The sequence below is a fragment of the Salmo trutta genome, chromosome 27, assembly GCF_901001165.1.
Source record: "Salmo trutta chromosome 27, fSalTru1.1, whole genome shotgun sequence".
NCBI lineage: Eukaryota > Metazoa > Chordata > Actinopteri > Salmoniformes > Salmonidae > Salmo > Salmo trutta.
Window position 1 is genome coordinate 44,545,328 of NC_042983.1, and position 26,736 is coordinate 44,572,063.

The following is a 26,736-nucleotide window of genomic DNA, read 5'->3' on the forward strand; positions in this document are numbered from 1 at the left end:
TATATACAGTTAATACCATACTATAACAGGGTCAGTTAATACCATACTATATACAGGGTCAGGTATACCATACTAATACAGGACCAGTTATACCATACTATATCAGTTAATACCATACTATATACAGGTCAGTTAATACCATACTATATACAGTTAATACCATACTATATACAGGGTCAGTTAATACCATACTATATACAGGGTCAGTTAATACCATACATATACAGGATCAGTTAATACCATCTATATACAGGGTCAGTTAATACCCATACTATATACAGTTAATACCATACTAATACAGGGTCAGGTTAATACCATACTATATACAGTTAATACCATACTATATACAGGGTCAGTTACCATACTATATACAGTTATACTATATACAGGGTCAGTTAATACCATACTATATACAGGGTCATTTAATACCATACTATATACGTTAATACCATACTATATACAGTTAATACCATACTATATACAGTTAATACCATACTATATACAGGATCAGTTAATACCATACTATATACAGGGTCAGTTAATACCATACTATATACAGGGTCAGTTAACCATACTATATACAGTTAATACCATACTATATACAGGGTCAGGTTAATACCATACATATACAGGGTCAGTTAATACCATACTATATACAGTTAATACCATACTATATACAGGGTCAGTTAATACCTACTATAACAGGGTCAGTTAATACCATACTATATACAGGATCAGTTAATACCATACATATACAGGGTCAGTTATTACCATACTATTACAGGGTCAGTTAATACCATACTATATAAGGGTCAGTTAATACCATACTAATACAGGGTCAGTTAATACCATACTATATACAGTTAATACCATACTATATACAGTTAATACATACTATACAGGGTCAGTTAATACCATACTATATACAGTTAATACTACTATATACGGTCAGTTAATACCATCTATATACAGGGTCGTTAATACCATACATATACAGTTAATACCATACTATATACAGTTATACCATACTATATACAGTTAATACCATACTATATACAGGGTCAGTTAATACATACTATCAGGGTCAGTTAATACCATACTATATACAGTTAATACCATACTATATACAGTTAATACCATACTATATACAGTTAATACCATACTATATACAGGGTCAGTTAATACCATACTATATACAGGGTCAGGTAATACCATACTATATACAGGACCAGTTAATACCATACTATATACAGTTAATACCATACTATATACAGGGTCAGTTAATACCATACTATATACAGTTAATACCATACTATACAGGGTCAGTTAATACCATACTATATACAGTTAATACCATACTATATACAGGATCAGTTAATACCATACTATATACAGGGTCAGTTAATACCATACTATATACAGTTAATACCATACTATATACAGGGTCAGGTTAATACCATACTATATACAGTTAATACCATACTATATACAGGGTCAGTTAATACCATACTATATACAGTTAATACCATACTATATACAGGGTCTGTTAATACCATACTATATACAGCGTCAGTTAATACCATACTATATACAGGGTCAGTTAATACCATACTATATACAGTTAATACCATACTATATACAGGGTCAGTTAATACCATACTATATACAGTTAATACCATACTATATACAGTTAATACCATACTATATACAGGGTCAGTTAATACCATACTATATACAGTTAATACCATACTATATACAGGGTCAGTTAATACCATACTATATACAGTTAATACCATACTATATACAGGGTCAGTTAATACCATACTATATACAGGGTCAGTTAATACCATACTATATACAGTTAATACCATACTATATACAGGATCAGTTAATACCATACTATATACAGGGTCAGTTAATACCATACTATATACAGGGTCAGTTAATACCACACTATATACAGGTTAATACCATACTATATACAGTTAATACCATACTATATACAGTTAATACCATATTATATACAGGGTCAGTTAATACCATATTATATACAGGGTCAGTTAATACCATACTATATACAGTTAATACCATACTATATACAGGATCAGGTTAATACCATACTATATACAGGGTCAGTTAATACCATACTATATACAGTTAATACCATACTATATACAGGGTCAGGTAATACCATACTATATACAGGGTCAGTTAATACCATACTATATACAGGGTCAGTTATACCATACTATATACGGGTCTGTTAATACCATACTATATACAGGGTCAGTTAATACCATACTATATACAGTTAATACCTATATATACAGTTAATACCATACTATATACAGTTAATACCATACTATATACAGGGTCAGTTAATACCATACTATATACAGGGTCAGTTAATACCATACTATATACAGTTAATACCATACTATATACAGTTAATACCATACTATATACAGTTAATACCATACTATATACAGGGTCAGTTAATACCATACTATATACAGGGTCAGTTAATACCATACTATATACAGGGTCAGTTAATACCATACTATATACAGTTAATACCATACTATATACAGGGTCAGTTAATACCATACTATATACAGGGTCAGTTAATACCATACTATATACAGTTAATACCATACTATATACAGGGTCAGGTAATACCATACTATATACAGTTAATGCCATACTATATACAGGGTCAGTAAATACCATACTATATACAGTTAATACCATACTATATACAGGGTCAGTTAATACCACACTATATACAGTTAATACCATACTATATACAGTTAATACCATACTATATACAGGGTCAGGTCAATAAGTTTACATACACCTTAGCCAAATACATTTAAACTACATTTTTCACAATTCCTGACATTTAATCCTAGCACAAATTCCCTGTCTTAGGTCAGTTAGGATCACCACTTTATTTTAAGAATGTGAAATGTTAGAATAATAGTAGAGAGAATTATTTATTTCAGCTTTTATTTCTTTCATGTGAGTGTGTAGGGCCCTGTGAGTGTGTAGGGCCCTGTGAGTGTGTGTGTGTGAGTGTGTAGGGCCCTGTGAGTGTGTAGGGCCCTGTGAGTGTGTAGGGCCCTGTGAGTGTGTGTGTGTGAGTGTGTAGGGCCCTGTGAGTGTGTAGGGCCCTGTGAGTGTGTAGGGCCCTGTGAGTGTGTGTGTGTGTGAGTGTGTAGGGCCCTGTGAGTGTGTAGGGCCCTGTGAGTGTGTAGGGCCCTGTGAGTGTGTAGGGCCCTGTGAGTGTGTAGGGCCCTGTGAGTGTGAGTGTGTAGGGCCCTGTGAGTGTGAGTGTGTAGGGCCCTGTGAGTGTGTAGGGCCCTGTGAGTGTGTAGGGCCCTGTGAGTGTGTAGGGCCCTGTGAGTGTGTAGGGCCCTGTGAGTCCGTGAAGCTATTTTAGCTATGTTGGCTATCTACCAGTCGTATTGCTTGGGGGTAGCAGGTGTTCAAGACCCTGTTGGTGCCACACTTGATGCACCGGTACCGCCTGCCGTGAGGAAGCAGAGAGAATAGTCTATGGCTTGGGTGGTCGGAGTCTTTAACGATTTTCTGGGCCTTTCTACCACACCGCCTGATATAGATGTCCTGGGTGGCAGGGAGCTCGGCCCCAGTGATGTCCTGGGTTGTCGGCGCTACCCTCTGTAGCTCCATGCAATCGAGGGCGGTGCAACTTGACATACCAGGCAGTGATGCAGCCAGTCAAAATGCTCTCGATGGTACAGCTGTAGAACATACCAGGCAGTGATGCAGCCAGTCAAAATGCTCTCGATGGTACAGCTGTAGAACATACCAGGCAGTGATGCAGCCAGTCAAAATGCTCTCGATGGTACAGCTGTAGAACATACCAGGCAGTGATGCAGCCAGTCAAAATCAAATCAAATCAAATGTATTTATATAGCTCTTCTTACATCAGCTGATATCCCATACAGCAAGCAATGCAGGTGTAGAAGCACGGTGGCTAGGAAAAACTACCCTAGAAAGGCCCAAACCTAGGAAGAAACCTAGAGAGAAAATGCTCTCAATGGTACAGCTGTAGAACCTTTTTCAGGATTTGAGGGCCCATGCCAAACTTTTTCAACTTCCTGAGGGGGAAGAATAGCTGTAGCTCCTCCTTCACGACTGTGCGTGTGTGTTTGGACACTGAGGAACTTGAAGTTCTCGACCTGCAGCCCCGTCAATGTGAATGGGGACGTGCTGGCCTCCCTGTTTCCTGTAGTCCACGATCAGCTCCTTGGTCTTACTGACGTCGAGGGAGAGGTTGAGGTTGAGGGAGAGGTTGAGGTTGAGGGAGAGGTTGAGGTGGAGGGAGAGGTTGAGGAAGAGCTTGAGGGAGAGGTTGAGGTTGAGGGAGAGGTTGAGGTTGAGTTTGAGGTGGAGGGAGAGGTTGAGGTTGAGGGAGAGGTTGAGGGAGAGGTTGAGTTTGAGGTGGAGGGAGAGGTTGAGGGAGAGGTTGAGGGCGAGGGCGAGGTTGAGGGAGAGGTTGAGGTTGAGTTTGAGGTGGAGGGAGAGGTTGAGGGAGAGGTTGAGGGCGAGGTTGAGGGAGAGGTTGAGGTTGAGGGAGAGGTTTAGGGAGAGGTTGTTGTTGAGGGAGAGGTTGAGGGAGAGGTTGAGGTTGAGTTTGAGGTGGAGGGAGAGGTTGAGGTTGAGGGAGAGGTTGAGGGAGAGGTTGAGGGAGAGGTTGAGGGAGAGGTTGAGATTGAGGGCGAGGTTGAGGGAGAGGTTGAGGTTGAGTTTGAGGTGGAGGGAGAGGTTGAGGTTGAGGGAGAGGTTGAGGGAGAGGTTGAGGGAGAGGTTGAGATTGAGGGCGAGGTTGAGGGAGAGGTTGAGGTTGAGTTTGAGGTGGAGGGAGAGGTCGAGGTTGAGGGAGAGGTTGAGGGAGAGGTTGAGGGAGAGGTTGAGGTTGAGGGAGAGGTTGAGGGAGAGGTTGAGGGAGAGGTTGTTGTTGAGGGAGAGGTTGAGGGAGAGGTTGAGGGAGAGGTTGAGGGAGAGGTTGAGGGAGAGGTTGAGGGAGAGGTTGTTGTTGAGGGAGAGGTTGAGGGAGAGGTTGTTGTTCTGGTACTGTCAGTTCACTGACCTCCTCCCTGTAGGCTGACTCATCGTCGCCGTTGATCAGGCTTACCACCGTCACGCTGTCGTGAACGGTGAGTACGGGAGGGGACTAAGCACTCACCCTGTGGGGCCCCTGTGTTAAGGATCAGCGTGGCAGAGGTGATGTTGCCTACCCTCACCACCCGGGGTCGGCCCGTCAGGAAGTCCAGGATCCAGTTGCAAAGGGAGGTGTTCTGACCCAGCTTTGTGACGAGCTTGAAAGGGTTATAATGGTGTTGAACACTGAGCTGTCGTCAATGAACAGCGTTCTCACATAGGTGTTCCTCTTATCTAGGTGGGTGAGGGCAGTGTGGAGAAGCAATTGAGATTGCTTCATCTATTGATCTGTTGGGGCGGTATGCAAATTCGAGTGGGTCTAGAGTGGCTGGGATGGTGGAGTTAATTTGTGCCATAACCAGCCTCTCAAAGCACTTCATGATTACAGATGTGAGTGCTACGGGGCGGTAGTCATTGTGGCATGAAGCCTTAGAGTTCTTGGGAACAGGAATGATGGTGGTCATGTTTAAAATGTGGGGATTACAGACTGAGACAAGGAGAGGTTGAAAATTACAGTGAATATGTCTGCCAGCTGTTCTTTGCATGCTCTGAGAAAAGCTCCCTACCGCGGCCTTGCGGGTGTTGACCTGATTAAAGACCTTTCTCTCGGTCTCTGGTGTCGGAGAGCGAGATCATCCAATCCTCTGGTTCGGTGACGGCCCCTCACACCCGGCACGATGTTGTTGTTGTTGTCAAAAGCATAAAATGCATTTTAGTTCGCCGGGTAGAGGGGTATCGTTGGGCAGATCACGGCTGGGTCTTCCTCTGTAATCCGTAATGGAACTGTAGACCCTGCCACATGGGTCTTCCTCTGTAATCCGTAATGGAACTGTAGACCCTGCCACGTGAGGCGTCAGAGCCTCTGTTATAATGATTACACATTATTCCTATATTGTCCTTTTGCTCGTTTGATGACTCTGCTGAGGTCATAGCGGGACTTCTTGTACTTGCTGTCCTCGTCCGTAGCATCAGGGTTGTCTGGGATAGCTCTGTGTGTGGTAGCATCAGGGTTGTCTACGATAGCTCTGTGTGTGGTAGCATCAGGGTTGTCTACGATAGCTCTGTGTGTGGTAGCATCAGGGCTGTCTACGATAGCTCTGTGTGTGGTAGCCTCAGGGTTCACCTTCCAACAGAACAACGACCCTAAGCACACAGCCAAGACAACACAAGAGTGTCTTCGGGACGTCTTTGAAGTCTTAAAGTCTCTGAATGTCCTTGAGTGGCCCAGCCAGAGCCCGGACTTGAACCCGATCTAACATCTTTGGAGAGACCTGAAAATAGCTGTGCAGCGATACTCCCCATCCATCCTGACAGAGCTTGAGAGGATTTGCAGAGAAGAATGGGAGAAACTCCCCAAATACAGGTGTGCCAAGCTTGTAGCATCATACCCAAGAAGACTCAAAGCTGTAATCACTGCTAAAGGTGCTTCAACAAAGTACTGAGCAAAGGGTCTGAATACTTATGTAAATGTGATATTTCAGTTTTTTTATTTTTAATACATTTGTAATTTTTTGCTTTGTCATTATGGTGTATTGTGTGTAGATTTATGAGGGGAAAAAACTATTTAATCCATTTTAGAATGAGGCTGTAACGTAATAAAATGTGGAAAAAGTCAAGGGGTCTGAATACTTTCCTAAGGCACTGTAGGGGTCAAATACTTTGCACTTAATTTAGCTTATGAGTTGTGATCTTTTACTATTGCAATGGTTCCATCGTACCAAGTTAAATCTAGACTTGGTTTCCTCTATAATAAATATACTAAATCAAGCAACTCCATTTGACCAATGTGTTGGACCCATGTCTCTCCATGGAGTGCTCTGTCTTACCTGACTGGAGGTATCACTGCTGAATGACTGTCTGTCTTACCTGACTGGAGGTATCACTGCTGAATGACTGTCTGTCTTACCTGTGTCATGACGTTGGCCTGTGGGTAAGGTTTATGACCCCCCCATAAATACCTTCTCCCTTCCCCTCTCTCTCTGACCCTACTGAAGGACTGGAATAGCCTGTGTTAAATATAGAGAGTCTGGGAACATCAAACAAATAGGGAAAGGAACCATCTTTTGTTAATAAAACCAGTTGGAAATATGCTTGATAACGTAATGAGTATGTATGTCAGTTCATTGTTATCTGAGACATTATGATTGATGACAGGACGACATAAACTTTACCTGAAAAAGTATACACCCTCTAGTTATCAGAGTCACATGGAATTGTTATGCAATTGAAATGTTTGATATTGAAATTGTTTGTTAGGAGATTAAATGTAATTTTAGCTTCCAAATGAGAGAATTGGGTTTTCATAAGGAAAGTGCCCTGCCGATCAGTGGCCCAACCCTTTGTAGAGACATGGGGTTATAAACGATGAAACACCTCCTTCCCTCCTCTCCACTATATAAGTCTTTGACGAAAAGACATTCACGGTGTTCCAGTACGTGAGGACTGCAGCCTCTACGTTAGAAGGACAGACATGTTAACTAAACCATATCAAGGACAGAACTAAGCCAACCTCGGCGTGAGCTATGGTATGAACTGGTATGAACTTTGAGCTTATTCACTACAGAAGTGATACTTCCTAGCCGTTGAGTTAGCCGCTGCTAACGTGGGCTAGGAAAGGACGGACGACGGATCCAGTCTAACAACCAGACGAAGATACCACCATGTATCCATTACCACTACAGGAAGATCTGGTGGCCAACCCGGCCAGCATCTACGACCAATCTACCGAAGCGCAGCTCAGAGTAAATATTTATTGCATTTTCCTTTTCCAAATGGGCGGTAATTTAGAATGCATAAGATAATGTATTTACGATAGCATAGCTGCTGTTTCTTTGTTCCTAAATCTTCCCGCTCTTTCATTCAAGCCCAACCCCCCTTTCCTTTGTGTAACCAGCCATGATACAGGCTCCGTTCACCAGGGCGAATTCTGTATGACATCATTGTATTCTGTGTATTTGTAATTCTGTGTGATTAGTTAGGTATTTAGTAAATAAATAATTAAACCCAATTTTGTATTGCTGATTCAACTTGTTAGCCAGGGTTCGTGAAGATAACCAAGAATTTACAACTTTCATGATGAGACTGAAAAGAAGATAAGGGTTAATATTGACTGCTATCGATGTAAAATATTACTAAGTATTTTAAGAGTATTTTATTCGGAAGATAACAGCTCTATAAACGTTCTTCTGTGGTGCCCTGACTTTCTAGTTAATTACATTTACATGATTAGCTTAATCAGGTAATATTAATTACAGAGAAATAATTTTATAAGTTAGCATGTCATATCACTTAATCCGGCATAGCCAAAGACACGACACCTGACTGGAGGTATCACTGCTTAGAGACTGTCTGTCTTACCTGACTGGAGGTATCACTGCTGAATGACTGTCTGTCTTACCTGACTGGAGGTATCACTGCTTAGAGACTGTCTGTCTTACCTGACTGGAGGTATCACTGCTTAGAGACTGTCTGTCTTACCTGACTGGAGGTATCACTGCTGAATGACTGTCTGTCTTACCTGACTGGAGGTATCACTGCTTAGAGACTGTCTGTCTTACCTGACTGGAGGTATCACTGCTTAGAGACTGTCTGTCTTACCTGACTGGAGGTATCACTGCTGAATGACTCTGTCTTGTGTTCTGACAGTGCCCTGTGGGAGCGGTTCGGCAGGGTGGCGGTCCCTCCAATGTTCAGCAAGTTACGGGGGATCGCTAGAGGGGGCAGGACAGCCATGGGTCCCTCATCCTTCCTTCCTGGTCTCCCCTCAGGGGGCGTGACCTCCATCTCCATGGATACCGTGGATCCTCTGTAGCCGTGGTAACCATTCTCCAGCGTCTCCCTGCCGCCATCGTCACAGCTACCGTCCTTACCGTCTGAACTATCACGATTTAACGACGACCGGGAGATGACGCCGAACTTTCGCAAACGTTTGCCATCGCCGTTCTGCATCGGCAGGCTACTGGGAGTCTCGGAGGAGACGCCGCTCAGGTCATCCAGAGAGTGGGCGGAGACACCACTGGTGCTGTTTCCATTGGACGGAGGGAGAGGGGCTTTACGTTTGATCCTCCGGAGCATGATCAGGTAGATGCAGCCTCCATTCCAGCACTGGTCAGCCAGGTAACTGTAGAGAAGAGGAGAGGAGGAGGACAGGCGATGGAGAGGAGGCGGAGAGGAGGAGGAGGAGGAGAGGAGATGGAGAGGAGAGGAGGAGGAGGAGGAGAAGAGGAGGAGGACAGGAGATGGAGAGGAGGAGGAGAGGAGGTGGAGAGGAGAGGAGGAAGAGGAGGAGGAGAAGAGGAGGACAGGAGATGGAGAGGAGGAGGAGAGGAGATGGAGAGGAGAGGAGATGGAGGAGATGGAGGAGAAAAGATGTCAGAATAAGTGAGAAGCATATTAACAGTGTAAATCATCAGCCCTGTTGGCGGTAGGTGAACTAGATTCAGAAGCCCTGTTGGCGGTAGGTGAACTAGATCCAGAAGCCCTGTTGGCGGTAGGTGAACTAGATCCAGAAGCCCTGTTGGCGGTAGGTGAACTGGATTCAGAAGCCCTGTTGGCGGTAGGTGAACTAGATCCAGAAGCCCTGTTGGCGGTAGGTGAACTAGATTCAGAAGCCCTGTTGGCGGTAGGTGAACTAGATTCAGAAGCCCTGTTGGCGGTAGGTGAACTAGATTCAGAAGCCCTGTTGGCGGTAGGTGAACTAGATTCAGAAGCCCTGTTGGCGGTAGGTGAACTTGATTCAGAAGCCTGTTGGCGGTAGGTGAACTAGATCAGAAGCCCTGTTTGGCGGTAGGTGAACTTGATTCAGAAGCCCTGTTGGCGGTAGGTGAACTAGATTCAGAAGCCCTGTTGGCGGTAGGTGAACTAGATTCAGAAGCCCTGTTGGCGGTAGGTGAACTAGATTCAGAAGCCCTGTTGGCGGTAGGTGAACTTGATTCAGAAGCCCTGTTGGCGGTAGGTGAACTAGATTCAGAAGCCCTGTTGGCCGTAGGTGAACTTGATTCAGAAGCCCTGTTGGCGGTAGGTGAACTAGATTCAGAAGCCCTGTTGGCGGTAGGTGAACTAGATTCAGAAGCCCTGTTGGCGGTAGGTGAACTAGATTCAGAAGCCCTGTTGGCGGTAGGTGAACTTGATTCAGAAGCCCTGTTGGCGGTAGGTGAACTAGATTACTGGGTAGGCAAAGTGTCCCCATTTTGAACCATTTAATTTGTCTAAAAAGACAAACTCGGACCGAGAGATCTGTGGCTAAATCGAGTGTGCCTATACCGCGCTGGCCAAACAGACAGCTCAAATCACCGTGCCGACAGAGCTTCCACGACCCCAGCCACAGCAAAGTTTGATACCAGCCAACGTGATTTGATAACTTTTAAAAACATGATCAGAGAGAGACTGTCAAAGAATAAAGCAAAACAGCTGCTTAAGACAGGAAGAGACGTGGTAGCCTAACGAGGAAAGCAGCAGTATGCCAAACACCATGACTATTCAGCCGAGGCTATTGTTAATACTATATTAATACCTACTCAGCCCAGGCTATTGTTAATACTATATTAATACCTACTCAGCCCAGGCTATTGTTAATACAATATTAATACCTACTCAGCCCAGGCTATTGTTAATACTATATTAATACCTACTCAGCCCAGGCTATTTATAATACTATATTAATACCTATTCAGCCCAGGCTATTGTTAATACTATATTAATACCTACTCAGCCCAGGCTATTGTTAATACTATATTAATACCTACTCAGCCCAGGCTATTTATAATACTATATTAATACCTATTCAGCCCAGGCTATTGTTAATACTATATTAATACCTACTCAGCCCAGGCTATTGTTAATACTATATTAATACCTACTCAGCCCAGACTATTGTTAATACTATATTAATACCTACTCAGCCCAGACTATTGTTAATACTATATTAATACCTATTCAGCCCAGGCTATTGTTAATACTATATTAATACCTACTCAGCCCAGGCTATTTATAATACTATATTAATACCTATTCAGCCCAGGCTATTGTTAATACTATATTAATACCTACTCAGCCCAGGCTATTGTTAATACTATATTAATACCTACTCAGCCCAGGCTATTTATAATACTATATTAATACCTATTCAGCCCAGGCTATTGTTAATACTATATTAATACCTACTCAGCCCAGGCTATTTATAATACTATATTAATACCTATTCAGCCCAGGCTATTGTTAATACTATATTAATACCTACTCAGCCCAGGCTATTGTTAATACTATATTAATACCTACTCAGCCCAGGCTATTGTTAATACTATATTAATACCTACTCAGCCCAGACTATTGTTAATACTATATTAATACCTATTCAGCCCAGGCTATTGTTAATACTATATTAATACCTACTCAGCCCAGGCTATTGTTAATACTATATTAATACCTACTCAGCCCAGGCTATTGTTAATACTATATTAATACCTACTCAGCCCAGGCTATTGTTAATACTATATTAATACCTATTCAGCCCAGGCTATTGTTAATACTATATTAATACCTACTCAGTGCTGTGGAAAGTATTTGTCCACTTTATGATTTTCTAAATTTTTGCATATTTTTAATACTGAATGTTATCAGATCTTCAACCAAAACCTGACATTAGATACATGGAACCTGATATTAGATAAATGGAACCTGATATTAGATAAATGGAACCTGATATTAGATAAATGGAACCTGACATTAGATAAATGGAACCTAACATTAGATAAATGGAACCTGATATTAGATAAATGGAACCTGATATTAGATAAATGGAACCTGATATTAGATAAATGGAACCTGACATTAGATAAATGGAACCTGATATTAGATAAATGGAACATAACATTAGATAAATGGAACCTGATATTAGATAAATGGAACCTGACATTAGATAAATGGAACCTGATATTAGATAAATGGAACCTGACATTAGATAAATGGAACCTGATATTAGATAAATGGAACCTGACATTAGATAAATGGAACCTGACATTAGATAAATGGAACCTGATATTAGATAAATGGAACCTGATATTAGATAAATGGAACCTGATATTAGATAAATGGAACCTGATATTAGATAAATGGAACCTGACATTAGATAAATGGAACCTAACATTAGATAAATGGAACCTGACATTAGATAAATGGAACCTGATATTAGATAAATGGAACCTGATATTAGATAAATGGAACCTGATATTAGATAAATGGAACCTGACATTAGATAAATGGAACCTGATATTAGATAAATGGAACATAACATTAGATAAATGGAACCTGATATTAGATAAATGGAACCTGACATTAGATAAATGGAACCTGATATTAGATAAATGGAACCTGATATTAGATAAATGGAACCTGATATTAGATACATGGAACCTGATATTAGATATTGGAACCTGATATTAGATATTGGAACCTGATATTAGATAAATGGAACCTGATATTAGATAAATGGAACCTGATATTAGATAAATGGAACCTGACATTAGATAAATGGAACCTGATATTAGATAAATGGAACCTGATATTAGATAAATGGAACCTGATATTAGATACATGGAACCTGATATTAGATATTGGAACCTGATATTAGATAAATGGAACCTGATATTAGATAAATGGAACCTGACATTAGATAAATGGAACCTGATATTAGATAAATGGAACCTGATATTAGATAAATGGAACCTGACATTAGATAAATGGAACCTAACATTAGATAAATGGAACCTGACATTAGATAAATGGAACCTGATATTAGATAAATGGAACCTGATATTAGATAAATGGAACCTGATATTAGATAAATGGAACCTGACATTAGATAAATGGAACCTGATATTAGATAAATGGAACATAACATTAGATAAATGGAACCTGATATTAGATAAATGGAACCTGACATTAGATAAATGGAACCTGATATTAGATAAATGGAACCTGACATTAGATAAATGGAACCTGATATTAGATAAATGGAACCTGACATTAGATAAATGGAACCTGATATTAGATAAATGGAACCTGATATTAGATAAATGGAACCTGATATTAGATAAATGGAACCTGACATTAGATAAATGGAACCTGATATTAGATAAATGGAACCTGATATTAGATAAATGGAACCTGATATTAGATACATGGAACCTGATATTAGATATTGGAACCTGATATTAGATAAATGGAACCTGATATTAGATAAATGGAACCTGATATTAGATAAATGGAACCTGACATTAGACAAATGAACAAATAACAGAAAATGCGATACTTATTTAATTTATTTAATTAACAAAGTTATGCAACACCTAATGCCCCTTTGTCACTCAATAACTGATTGTGCCACCTTTAACTGCAATGACCGCAAACAAATACTTCATGTTTTTTATTTAACCTTTATTTAACCTTTATTTAACCTTTATTTAACTAGGCAAGTCAGTTAAGAACAAATTCTTATTTACAATGACGTCCTAATTACTAATCAGTCTCTCACATCACTGTGGAGGAATTTTGGCCCACTCTTCCATGCTGAACTACTGTACCTCAGCAACATTTGTGGGTTTGAACTAACCGTTTCAGGTCCTGCCACAACATCTCAATGTTGTTTAGGTCTGGACTTTGACTAGGCCGTTCCAAAACATTATATTTGTTGCTTTTCAGCCATTCTGATGTAGAAGTGCTTGTGTGTTTTGGATCATTGTCTTGCTGCGTGACCCAGCTGGGCTTCAGTTTCAACTCACAGACGGATGGCCTGATATTCTCCTGTATAATTCTCTGATACAGATCAGAATTCATGGTTCCTTCTATTAAGGCAAGTCATCCAGGTCCTGAGGCAGCAAAGCATCCCCAAACCACCACACTACCACCACCATGCTGGACCGTTGGTAGGATGTTCTTACCGTGGAATACAGTGTTTGGTTTTCAAGTCTGAAATTTCAAAGTGGACATTACAAATTTCAGAAGTCGTTTTAAACCTCAAATACACTACATGTTTTAAAGTTCTTCTACATCTGTAACTGCAGTTACTTCTGTCTGACTTTGAAAGTAATTTGCAGACGTGTGTGTGTGTGTGCGTGTCCGTCCGTGTATCTTTATTCCAGTTACACATTAACCTGATCAGGGGCTTGTGTGTTTTACTACACCGCATGATGATGGATAATCACAGCTGTAATTCTCTTCCTCTAAGTTATAACTGCTTTTCCAGGTGTGTTTCTGGTATACAGGTTAGAGAAAATAGGAGCTAGGCCCCCAAAAAACAAATCCTGAAAACAAGGTAGAGTTGGGTTTAACTGTACAGCGGAATAAGGAAATCTGCAGTGCACTGCTTGCACTGAGCTAATAAATGTACAGAGGATTCTTGCTGATAGACCAAGGCATAGTCATAATGCCACCATAACCAATTTCCCCAATGCACACAACACAACTACGGAGGAAAATTATAGTTAAAATCACAATCATACCCACACTGGTTTTAATGAGAGTTAGATCACAATCATACTGGTTTTAATGAGAGTTAGATCACAATCATACTGGTTTTAATGAGAGTTAGATCACAATCATACTGGTTTAAATGAGAGTTAAATCACAATCATACTGGTTTTAATGATAGATCACAATCCTACTGGTTTTAATGAGAGTTTGATCACAATCATACTGGTTTAAATGAGAGTTAAATCACAATCATACTGGTTTTAATGATAGATCACAATCATACTGGTTTTAATGAGAGTTAGATCACAATCATACTGGTTTTAATGAGAGTTAGATCACAATCATACTGGTTTTAATGATAGTTAGATCACAATCATACTGGCTTTAATGAGAGTTAGATCACAATCATACTGGTTTTAATGATAGTTAGATCACAATCATACTGGTTTTAATGAGAGTTAGATCACAATCATACTGGTTTTAATGATAGTTAGATCACAATCATACTGGTTTAAATGAGAGATAGATCACAATCAGACTGGTTTTAATGATAGTTAGATCACAATCATACTGGTTTTTAATGAGAGTTAGATCACAATCATACTGGTTTTAATGATAGTTAGATCACAATCATACTGGTTTTAATGAGAGTTAGATCATACCCACACTGGCTAGTATTACAGGGTAAAGCCTTAAAGGCTTATGAAGCATTATAACACCATATGAAGCCCTATAATGCGTTATAAAGCCCTTGTAAAAAACTGACTTGATTCCACTCCATTCAGAGGTGAATGAGTCAGTAAAGTTATAGAAGTTAGTCAGTCATCATAAAAAAATAAACAAAACAAAACAGTGCAATAGAAAACAAGCACAAGATTTTATATCGTTCGTCTGGATGTCCTCTCTACATCACAAAGAGGTCAGGGGGAGGTCAGGAAAACGTATTACCGTGACAACGCTCCACCTTTAAATGAGGCTTCGTTATAAACAATGTTTTTTGTTCCAAGAGGTGGATCATCATCATTAAGTTCACACCTTGGATTCTGTTCGGGAGACAAACTGGAAGAGAAGACACACCTGTCAAAAGAAGTCCCTCGGTCCCAAGATCAGCTCGGTTTGTCCGTCTGAAAAGTGACATTTTGACAATGAGTCTATTCCCTTCCCCACACGGTGACTGAGTACGGTTGTTAACAAACACACGGCTTCTCTCGTTTGTGATGCAGTGGAATTACAGCCCCCCAAAAAAGTTGACTTCATTCATTGTAGACGGAAATAGTGGCTGAGTGCAGTTGTCTCTCATAGTTTGTGACTGAGAGGTTGACTTACAGCAGAAATAAAGACCACCGCGCAGCTATTCTCTAGCGTAGTACAGACAATGTCCTGACTGGCAACTTTGACAGCTAGCTATGCGCTGGCTGATGCAAACCACATCAGCAAAACGTTTGCTTACATCCTCGACTGGGACAGCAGACGATGGAGAGATGGGCCAAACCCAATAACAATACCAAATGGGAGAGAGATAAACATGAAAATAAACACTTTTGAAAACAGCTGGAAAAACCTCCTTGACAGACTGTCTCTCTGCAAATCCTTTTGGGGGAATTTGGGAAAAAAAATATTTAAAAGACTACATCAACAGTGTCAGAATGGAGAGAAAGATTATAGAAAGAGCTACTGTATTCAGCAGAGAGAGAGAGAGAGAGAGAGAGAGAGAGAGAGAGAGAGAGAGAGAGAGAGAGAGAGAGAGAGAGAGAGAACATTGTGGTGGCTTCCTTGAACCTAAACCTAACAACTTCCTGGAGATGGGAATGTACACATTTAGAGAATCTACTCATCATGTGACGTTACTGACTTCACATTACATTAAACATCCTCATCATGTGACGTTAATGACTTCACATTAAATTAAACATCCTCATCATGTGACGTTAATGACTTCACATTAAATTAAACATCCTCATCATGTGACGTTAATGACTTCACATTAAATTAAACATCCTCATCATGTGACGTTAATGACTTCACATTAAATTAAACATCCTCATCATGTGACATTAATGACTTCACATTAAATTAAACATCCTCATCATGTGACGTTAATGACTTCACATTAAATTAAACATCCTCATCATGTGACGTTAATGACTTCACATTAAATTAAACATCCTCATCATGTGACGTTAATGACTTCACATTACATTAAACATCCTCATCATGTGACGTTAATGACTTCACATTAAATTAAACATCCTCATCATGTGACGTTAATGACTTCACATTAAATTAAACATCCTCATCATGTGACGTTAATGACTTCACATTAAATTAAACATCCTCATCATGTGACGTTAATGACTTCATATTAAATTAAACATCATCATCATGTGACGTTAATGACTTCACATTAAATTAAACATCCTCATCATGTGACGTTACTGACTTCACATTAAATTAATCATCATCATATAACATGGGTTGAACATGGGGGGTGGGGGTGGGTGTCTGCCATCACCATCATTGAGGGAACCTCATCTTTATAAATGTTTTAATACATTTTTTACTAAAAAAAATATTCAACTGGCTTCTATAGTAAATTCTATTCTCATTGTGTTGTTTCCATTGAACGATGACGAGTGTGTTCTTGGAGCAGCACTGACTGAGAGGTGATGAGAAGGGTGGTGGGGGGGGGCCTTTTGCTAATATCTCAACAACCCTCCTCCTTCAATGCCTCTTGGCTGTTCGTGATACTGATGAACCCTCCGTCCCTCCAGATCATCCATCTATTCACCGCCATGTCGTAGGGCCTAGCGTGCCGACCACGGCAACCACAATACGGTCGATGATGTGTTACTTCTGTGTGTCGACTACCTTGTGTTATGTTTACTGAGCAAAGGCCGTCTTCAAGAGCATCTTAAAAAGATGGTTTAAACATAGAAATAAAATTATTAGCTCTGTTTATATGAGTTAAAAATACAATTACTAGCTCTGTTTATACGAGTTAACAATACAATTATTATTTATCAGCCAGGTTGTTCAAGATTGACCTTCAGAATTGGACATCTATCCATGTCCTGGGGACGGCGGGAAATGCCTTCCATACCTGACCACTAGGGGCAGCAGTGAGAGTTATTACCATCAAGAAGGGTTGGGTTTTACGTTGTCCCATGACTCTTGATCAGAAGGTTGTGTGTTCGATCCCAGTCGTGGACACAGTCTTTTTTTCTTCTCTTTTTTTTGGTTTTAACCCTATTCCCAAAACTTTAACCATTCGGAATGAAAGCCGATTTTATGGTCAATCTGACATTTTGCAGTGGCCGTACGGCATTTTTTTTTTTTTTCTCCATACTGGTCCCCCGTGGGATTCGAACCCACAACCCTGGCGTTGCAAACACCATGCTCTACCAACTGAGCCACACCGTTACCACTTGACATAGGAGCTCAGCCAATATATTTACTGCACTGTTGGAGCTCGAAACACAAGCGTTTCGCTACATCCGCAATAACATCTGCTACGTGTATTTGACCAATACAATTTAATTTCATTCAGGCTATTGTTTGTACTTGTATTTCCCACTATGTTGGAGGTAAAAATCTGAGTATAATAGTATTGATGTCAACACCAACACATGTTCATGTCATCGTCACCAATCAACTGCATTACAGTTAAAATAACTGGTGTCAAACTGGTGTCAAACTGGTGTCAAACTGCTGTCAGTTGTGAACACAGTCAATAGTTGGAAGAGTTGCAGAGTTAAGTGAAAATAATGCCATTGTTGATTAGATGCTTTTTCAATTATTAGGCTATTTTCTCTTGAAGCATCTGGTCTATCTATTAGACAATATGTGTACACATACAGTACCACTCAAAAGTTTGGACACACCTACTCATTCAAGGGTTTTTTTTCTTTATTTTTCTTTATATTTTCTACATTGTAGAATAATAGTGAAGACATCAAAACTATGAAATAACACATATGGAATGATGTAGTAATCAACAACAAAAAATGTTAAACAAATCAAAATATATTTTATATTTGAGATTCTTCCAAGTTTGCCACCCTTCGGCTTGATGACAGCTTTGCACAGTCTTGGCATTGTCTCAACCAGCTTCATGAGGTAGTCACCTGGAATGCTAGTTGGGACTTTGTTATTATCCTTCAGATAATGTATTCTTAAAGTAGTGAGTGAGTAAGCCTACAAGCACAAAAGGGTTTGTTTGTTAGACACATGAACAGGTATCCATGTTATTTTCCATGTTCTGATCCAATCTTCTACCAACCTTGTGCATTTTACTGAACGTTTACTTGAAGGATCCAAATTGAACTGAAAATGTCTGCCATCTTGGTTTTGTTTTTCTAAAGGGTTGGTCCATATTTGATGACAATCTAGCGAGGCCTTGTTCAAACCATTATACCAACCGCAGGACGAGGAATAGGGCTGTCCTGATGTTAGATAGCAACTGTTTAGGACTGGACAGTCCCAAATGGCCCCCTTTATAGTGCACTACCGTTGACTATTGTCCATAGGGCTCTGGTCAAAAATAGAGCACTATGTAGGGAAAAGGGTGGCATAGGAGAGGCAGGCGGGTACATAAAGACTTATCTCTAGGAGGAATGTTCAACGTCCCTCTAACCCCATATCATGTAATCTGGTGTGTTGTTGAAGGGGGGTTATTTCCCCCAGAGGTTTTCACAGGAAGATTAGGCAGGAACTCTCTCAAACTAAACGTATGGTTGATACACACACACACACACACACACACGCACACACACACACACACACACACACACACACACACACACACACACACACACCGACACACACACACACACACACACACACACACACACACACACACACACACACACACACACACACAACATGCAGGCACACCGACACACACACACACAACATGCAGGCACACTGACACACACACACACACAACATGCAGGCACACCCACATATACACACACACACCCACCCACACACCCACACACAACATGCAGGCACACCCACACACACACACAACATGCAGGCACACCCACACACACACACACACACACACACACACACACACACACACACACACACACACACACACACACACACACACACAACATGCAGGCACACCCACACAACATGCAGGCACACCCACACACACACACACACAACATGCAGGCACACACACACACACACACAACATGCAGGCACACACACACACACAACATGCAGGCACACCCACACACACACACACACACACACCCCCACACACACACACCCCGTGCAGTACAGTGGTTGTTTTTTTTCTACTGGTTCGTCAGACACCAACGAGAACTTTCATCAAACACATTTCAAAAGTATTATGTAAAGCACAGAAGACTGCCTTCCAGTATGGTGTTGGGCCTGTGTTATTTCACCAGCGCTAGACTAAACGGGGTAATGCCTCGACCTGCAGCTCCTTTCCCTGCAGCGCACACACACGCACGCACTCACGCACGCACACACACACACACACACACACAAACAAACAAACAAGAAGAAAAACAAGCCCCATGATCTCAGCGCAGGCAAGGAATTCAGCAGCTGTAAAATCTAATGGGCCACAGTAAAAAACCAAACAACAACAACTCAGACTGCATCCCAAATGTGACCGACCGGCTCAATTCGGTCTTATGTACAGAAAAATCTGCAATGGTGTTTTTTACTTTGGAAAAAAGTAGAGACTCAGAGCTAGAAAATGGTATATCAGACACTACAGTTGAGGAACCATGGGATGGTAATTCTGCTTTGAAAGTTGATAAACTTTTGAGAAAATGGTCCTTAAATGTTTTGGTACCTACTGGAGAGCTCTTCTTTGTCTACACCCATTCAGCATCGTTCACACCCTCTTAAGCCTTTAGCCCCACCCATCTCTTTATGGATTCACATGTGAGTGCTAAACAGAGTGAGTACAGTAGTGTGCTAAACAGAGTGAGTACAGTAGTGTGCTAAACAGAGTGAGTACAGTAGTGTGCTAAACAGAGTGAGTACAGTAGTGTGCTAAACAGAGTGAGTACAGTAGTGTGCTAAACAGAGTGAGTACAGTAGTGTGCTAAACAGAGTGAGTACAGTAGTGTGCTAAACAGAGTGAGTACAGTAGTGTACTAAACAGAGTGAGTACAGTAGTGTGCTAAACAGAGTGAGTACAGTAGTGTGCTAAACAGAGTGAGTACAGTAGTGTGCTAAACAGAGTGAGTACGGTAGTGTGCTAAACAGAGTGAGTACAGTAGTGTGCTAAACAGAGTGAGTACAGTAGTGTACTAAACAGAGTGAGTACAGTAGTGTGCTAAACAGAGTGAGTACAGTAGTGTGCTAAACAGAGTGAGTACGGTAGTGTGCTAAACAGAGTGAGTACAGTAGTGTGCTAAACAGAGTGAGTACAGTAGTGTACTAAACAGAGTGAGTACAGTAGTGTGCTAAACAGAGTGAGTACAGTAGTGTGCTAAACAGAGTGAGTACGGTAGTGTGCTAAACAGAGTGAGTACGGTAGTGTGCTAAACAGAGTGAGTACAGTAGTGTACTAAACAGAGTGAGTACGGTAGTGTGCTAAACAGAGTGAGTACGGTAGTGTGCTAAACAGAGTGAGTACGGTAGTGTGCTAAACAGAGTGAGTACTACAGTGTACTAAACAACCAAAGACATCAAGAATAAAGGCTGGTTTATACTACGTCTATAGATGTCTGTAGACAGTTGTCGCAGTGACATCATGAACGTTCTATTGTCGCCCGACATTAAAACTTGTCGTTGTCATTATGAAAAAGTATAAACACAAAAACGACAGCAGCCTGGTGGTCCAAAATAGCATATCTGGTGTATTTTAACACCAATAAACCCATCAGGTTTAAAAGTGAATTTAGTATACAGTTGAAGTCGGAAGTTTACATACAATTAGGTTGGAGTCATTAAACCTTGTTTTTCAACCACACCACAAATTGCTTGTTAACAAATTATAGTTTTGGCAAGTCGGTTAGGACATCTACTTTGTGCGTGACACAAGTAATTTTTCCAACAAATGTTTAGACAGATTATTTCACTTATAATTCACTGTATCACAATTCCAGTGGGTCAGAAGTTTACATGCACTAAGTTGACTGTGCCTTTTAAACAGCTTGGAAAATTCCAGAAAATGATGTCATGGCTTTAGAAGCTTCTGATAGGCAATTGACATCATTTGAGTCAATTGGAGGTGTACCTGTGGATGTGTTTCAAGGTCTACCTTCAAACTCAGTGCCTCTTTGCTTGACATCATGGGAAAATCAAAAGAAATCAGCCAAAATCTCAGAAAATAAATGTAGACCTCCACAAGTCTGGTTCATCCTTGGGAGCAATTTCCAAATGCCTGAAGGTACCACGTTCATCTGTACAAACAATAGTACGCAAGTATAAACACCATGGGACCACGCAGCCGTCATACCACTCAGGAAGGAGACGCGTTCTGTCTCCTAGAGATGAACGTACTTTGGTGCAAAAAGTGTAAATCAATCCCAGAACAACAGCAAGGACCTTGTGAAGATGCTGGAGGAAAAAGGTACAGAAGTATCTATATCCACAGTAAAACGAGTCCTAAATCAACATAACCTGAAAGGCCTCTCAGCAAGGAAGAAGCCACTTCTCCAAAACCGCCATAAAAAAGCCAGACTATGGTTTGCAACTGCACATGGGGACAAAGATTGTACTTTTTGGAGAAATGTCCTCTGGTCTGATGAAACAAAAATTGAACTGTTTGGCCATAATGACCATCGTTATGTTTGGAGGAAAAAGGGGGAGGCTTGCAAGCCGAAGACCACCATCCCAACCGTGAAGCACGGTGGTGGCAGCATCATGTTGTGGGGGTGCTTTGCTGCAGGAGGGACTGGTGCACTTCACAAAATAGATGGCATCATGAGGCAGGAAAATTATGTGGATATATTGAAGCAACATCTCAAGACATCAGTCAGGAATTTAAAGCTTGGTCGCAAATGGGTCTTCCAAACGGACAATGACCCCAAGCATACTTCCAAATTTGTGGCAAAATGGCTTAAGGTCAACAAAGTCAAGGTATTGGAGTGGCCATCACAAAGCCCTGACCTCAATCCTATAGAACATTTGTGGGCAGAACTGAAAAAGCGTGTGTGAGCAAGGAGGCCTACAAACCTGACTCTTTACACCAGCTCTGTCAGGAGGAATGGGCCAAAATTCACCCAACTTATTGTGGGAAGCTTGTGGAAGGCTACCAGAAACTACCTTTTTTGCTTCAATAACAGAGAGGAGGGAATCCAAATAAATACATTAAGTTTCCAACTATTACATATTCAGCTTGTGAGCCAAAGTATGCTTCAGCCGTCCCAGCCCAGCTAGGTACACAGACCACGGCTAGGTACTCAGACCATGGCTAGGTACTCAGACCACGGCTAGGTACACAGACCACGGCTAGGTACTCAGACCATGGCTAGGTACTCAGACCACGGCTAGGTACTCAGACCATGGCTAGGTAAACAAACCACGGCTAGGTACACAGACCACGGCTAGGTACTCAGACCACGGCTAGGTACACAGACCACGGCTAGGTACTCAGACCACGGCTAGGTAAACAAACCACGGCTAGGTACACAGACCACGGCTAGGTACTCAGACCACGGCTAGGTACACAGACCACGGCTAGGTAAACAGACATTTTAGTAATTTAGCAGACGCTCTTATCCAGAGTGACTTACAGTAGTGAATGCATACATTTCATACAATTTCATACATATCATACATTTTTTTTCTGTGCTGGCCCACCGTGGGAATCGAACCCACAACCCTGGTGTTGCAAACACCATGCTCTACCAACTGAGCTACAGGGAAGGCTTAGACCACGGCTAGGTAAACAAACCACGGCTAGGTAAACAAACCACGGCTAGGTAAACAAACCACAGCTAGGTACACAGACCACGGCTAGGTACACAGACCACGGCTAGGTAAACAGACCACGGCTAGGTAAACAGACCACGGCTAGGTACTCAGACCACGGCTAGGTAAACAAACCACGGCTAGGTAAACAGACCACGGCTAGGTACACAGACCACGGCTAGGTAAACAGACCACGGCTAGGTACTCAGACCACGGCTAGGTACTCAGACCACGGCTAGGTACTCAGACCACGGCTAGGTACACAAACCACGGCTAGGTAAACAGACCACGGCTAGGTACACAGACCACGGCTAGGTACACAGACCACGGCTAGGTAAACAGACCACGGCTAGGTACACAGACCACGGCTAGGTACACAGACCACGGCTAGGTACACAGACCACGGCTAGGTACTCAGACCACGGCTAGGTACACAGACCACGGCTAGGTACACAGACCACGGCTAGGTACTCAGACCACGGCTAGGTAAACAAACCACGGCTAGGTAAACAAACCACGGCTAGGTAAACAGACCACGGCTAGGTAAACAGACCACGACTAGGTAAACAAACCACGGCTAGGTACTCAGACCACGGCTAGGTACTCAGACCACGGCTAGGTAAACAGACCACGGCTAGGTACGCAGACCACGGCTAGGTACACAGACCACGGCTAGGTACACAGACCACGGCTAGGTAAACAAACCACGGCTAGGTAAACAGACCACGGCTAGGTACGCAGACCACGGCTAGGTACGCAGACCACGGCTAGGTACACAGACCACGGCTAGGTAAACAAACCACGGCTAGGTAAACAAACCACGGCTAGGTACACAGACCACGGCTAGGTAAACAAACCACGGCTAGGTAAACAAATCACGGCTAGGTACACAGACCATGGCTAGGTACTCAGACCACGGCTAGGTACTCAGACCACGGCTAGGTACACAGACCACGGCTAGGTAAACAGACCACGGCTAGGTACACAGACCACGGCTAGGTACACAGACCACGGCTAGGTAAACAGACCACGGCTAGGTAAACAGACCACGGCTAGGTAAACAGACCACGGCTAGGTACACAGACCACGGCTAGGTAAACAGACCACGGCTAGGTAAACAGACCACGGCTAGGTAAACAGACCACGGCTAGGTAAACAGACCACGGCTAGGTAAACAGACCACGGCTAGGTACACAGACCACGGCTAGGTAAACAGACCACGGCTAGGTACACAGACCACCACATGTCACAGTTAAACCTAAAGAGAATGTGCTCCTACTGGGCGCTAAGGAAAGTAGAGATCATATTTGAAGGGATGATCTGTGGGTCAACATACACAAAGGTCTAGCCCAGCTTCTGTTGACAGGCCCACTGTGTTTTCACGGTATCAGGTTTGGTTTCACAGCAAGCTTTTGGTTTGGCACTGTCATCAAAGCAGACACTTCAGATGAGTGGATGCATGGACAGGTGGGAGAGCAGAATTATTTCTGGGTAGATTCACATTCAGACCTGTCAATCATTCAGACACATAGTTTCCAGACGGATAGATTTCCCACTGCTCCTGGCATAAAGAAAGAAGGAGAACATGTGTAACTGATGTGATTCTACTGTTTCCTGGAGCTCATTGAGCTTTCTAATCTCTCTTAGCTTCATTACAACATAATGCAAACACCATCAAAACAGTGAAACTGCTTCTTCGTTGTGGGTTAACATTACCATTGTGGTCCATATGGCTGGACCGTTCTGTACTTGGGTGTTGGGTTTCAAAGCCGTGAGGTTTACAGCTCTGAGATACAGATATGGATTCCCTCCTTCCAGGCTGTGAGGTTTACAGCTCTGAGATACAGATATGGATTCCCTCCTTCCAGGCCGTGAGGTTTACAGCTCTGAGATACAGATATGGATTCCCTCCTTCCAGGACGTGAGGTTTACAGCTCTGAGATACAGATATGGATTCCCTCCTTCCAGGCCGTGAGGTTTACAGCTCTGAGATACAGATATGGACTCCCTCCTTCCAGGCCGTGAGGTTTACAGCTCCGAGATACAGATATGGATTCCCTCCTTCCAGGCCTTGAGGTTTACAGCTCTGAGATACAGATATGATATGGATTCCCTCCTTCCAGGCCGTGAGGTTTACAGCTCTGAGATACAGATATGGATTCCCTCCTTCCAGGCTGTGAGGTTTACAGCTCTGAGATACAGATATGGATTCCCTCCTTCCAGGCAATGAGGTTTACAGCTCTGAGATACAGATATGGATTCCCTCCTTCCAGGCCGTGAGGTTTACAGCTCTGAGATACAGATATGGATTCCCTCCTTCCAGGCCGTGAGGTTTACAGCTCTGAGATACAGATATGATATGGATTCCCTCCTTCCAGGCCGTGAGGTTTACAGCTCTGAGATACAGATATGGATTCCCTCCTTCCAGGCTGTGAGGTTTACAGCTCTGAGATACAGATATGGATTCCCTCCTTCCAGGCCGTGAGGTTTACAGCTCTGAGATACAGATATGATATGGATTCCCTCCTTCCAGGCCGTGAGGTTTACAGCTCTGAGATACAGATATGGATTCCCTCCTTCCAGGCAATGAGGTTTACAGCTCTGAGATACAGATATGGATTCCCTCCTTCCAGGCCGTGAGGTTTACAGCTCTGAGATACAGATATGGATTCCCTCCTTCCAGGCCGTGAGGTTTACAGCTCTGAGATACAGATATGATATGGATTCCCTCCTTCCAGGCCGTGAGGTTTACAGCTCTGAGATACAGATATGGATTCCCTCCTTCCAGGCCGTGAGGTTTACAGCTCTGAGATACAGATATGGATTCCCTCCTTCCAGGCCGTGAGGTTTACAGCTCTGAGATACAGATATGATATGGATTCCCTCCTTCCAGGCCGTGAGGTTTACAGCTCTGAGATACAGATATGATATGGATTCCCTCCTTCCAGGCCGTGAGGTTTACAGCTCTGAGATACAGATATGGATTCCCTCCTTCCAGGCAATGAGGTTTACAGCTCTGAGATACAGATATGGATTCCCTCCTTCCAGGCCGTGAGGTTTACAGCTCTGAGATACAGATATGGATTCCCTCCTTCCAGGCCGTGAGGTTTACAGCTCTGAGATACAGATATGGATTCCCTCCTTCCAGGCCGTGAGGTTTACAGCTCTGAG

At 42.1% G+C, this 26,736-nt stretch overlaps 1 protein-coding gene across 2 annotated transcripts in view; it reads right to left on the minus strand.

Annotated features, from left to right (window-relative positions):
- LOC115165051 (PDZ domain-containing protein 2) overlaps positions 1-26,736 on the minus strand; it is a 185,967-nt gene that overhangs the window by 80,274 nt on the left and 78,957 nt on the right. For both annotated transcript variants that reach the window (XM_029718081.1, XM_029718082.1), the window contains one exon: positions 8,785-9,307. In XM_029718081.1, the coding sequence (XP_029573941.1) occupies positions 8,785-9,307 (523 nt within the window). The remainder of the gene's footprint in view (positions 1-8,784; positions 9,308-26,736) is intronic.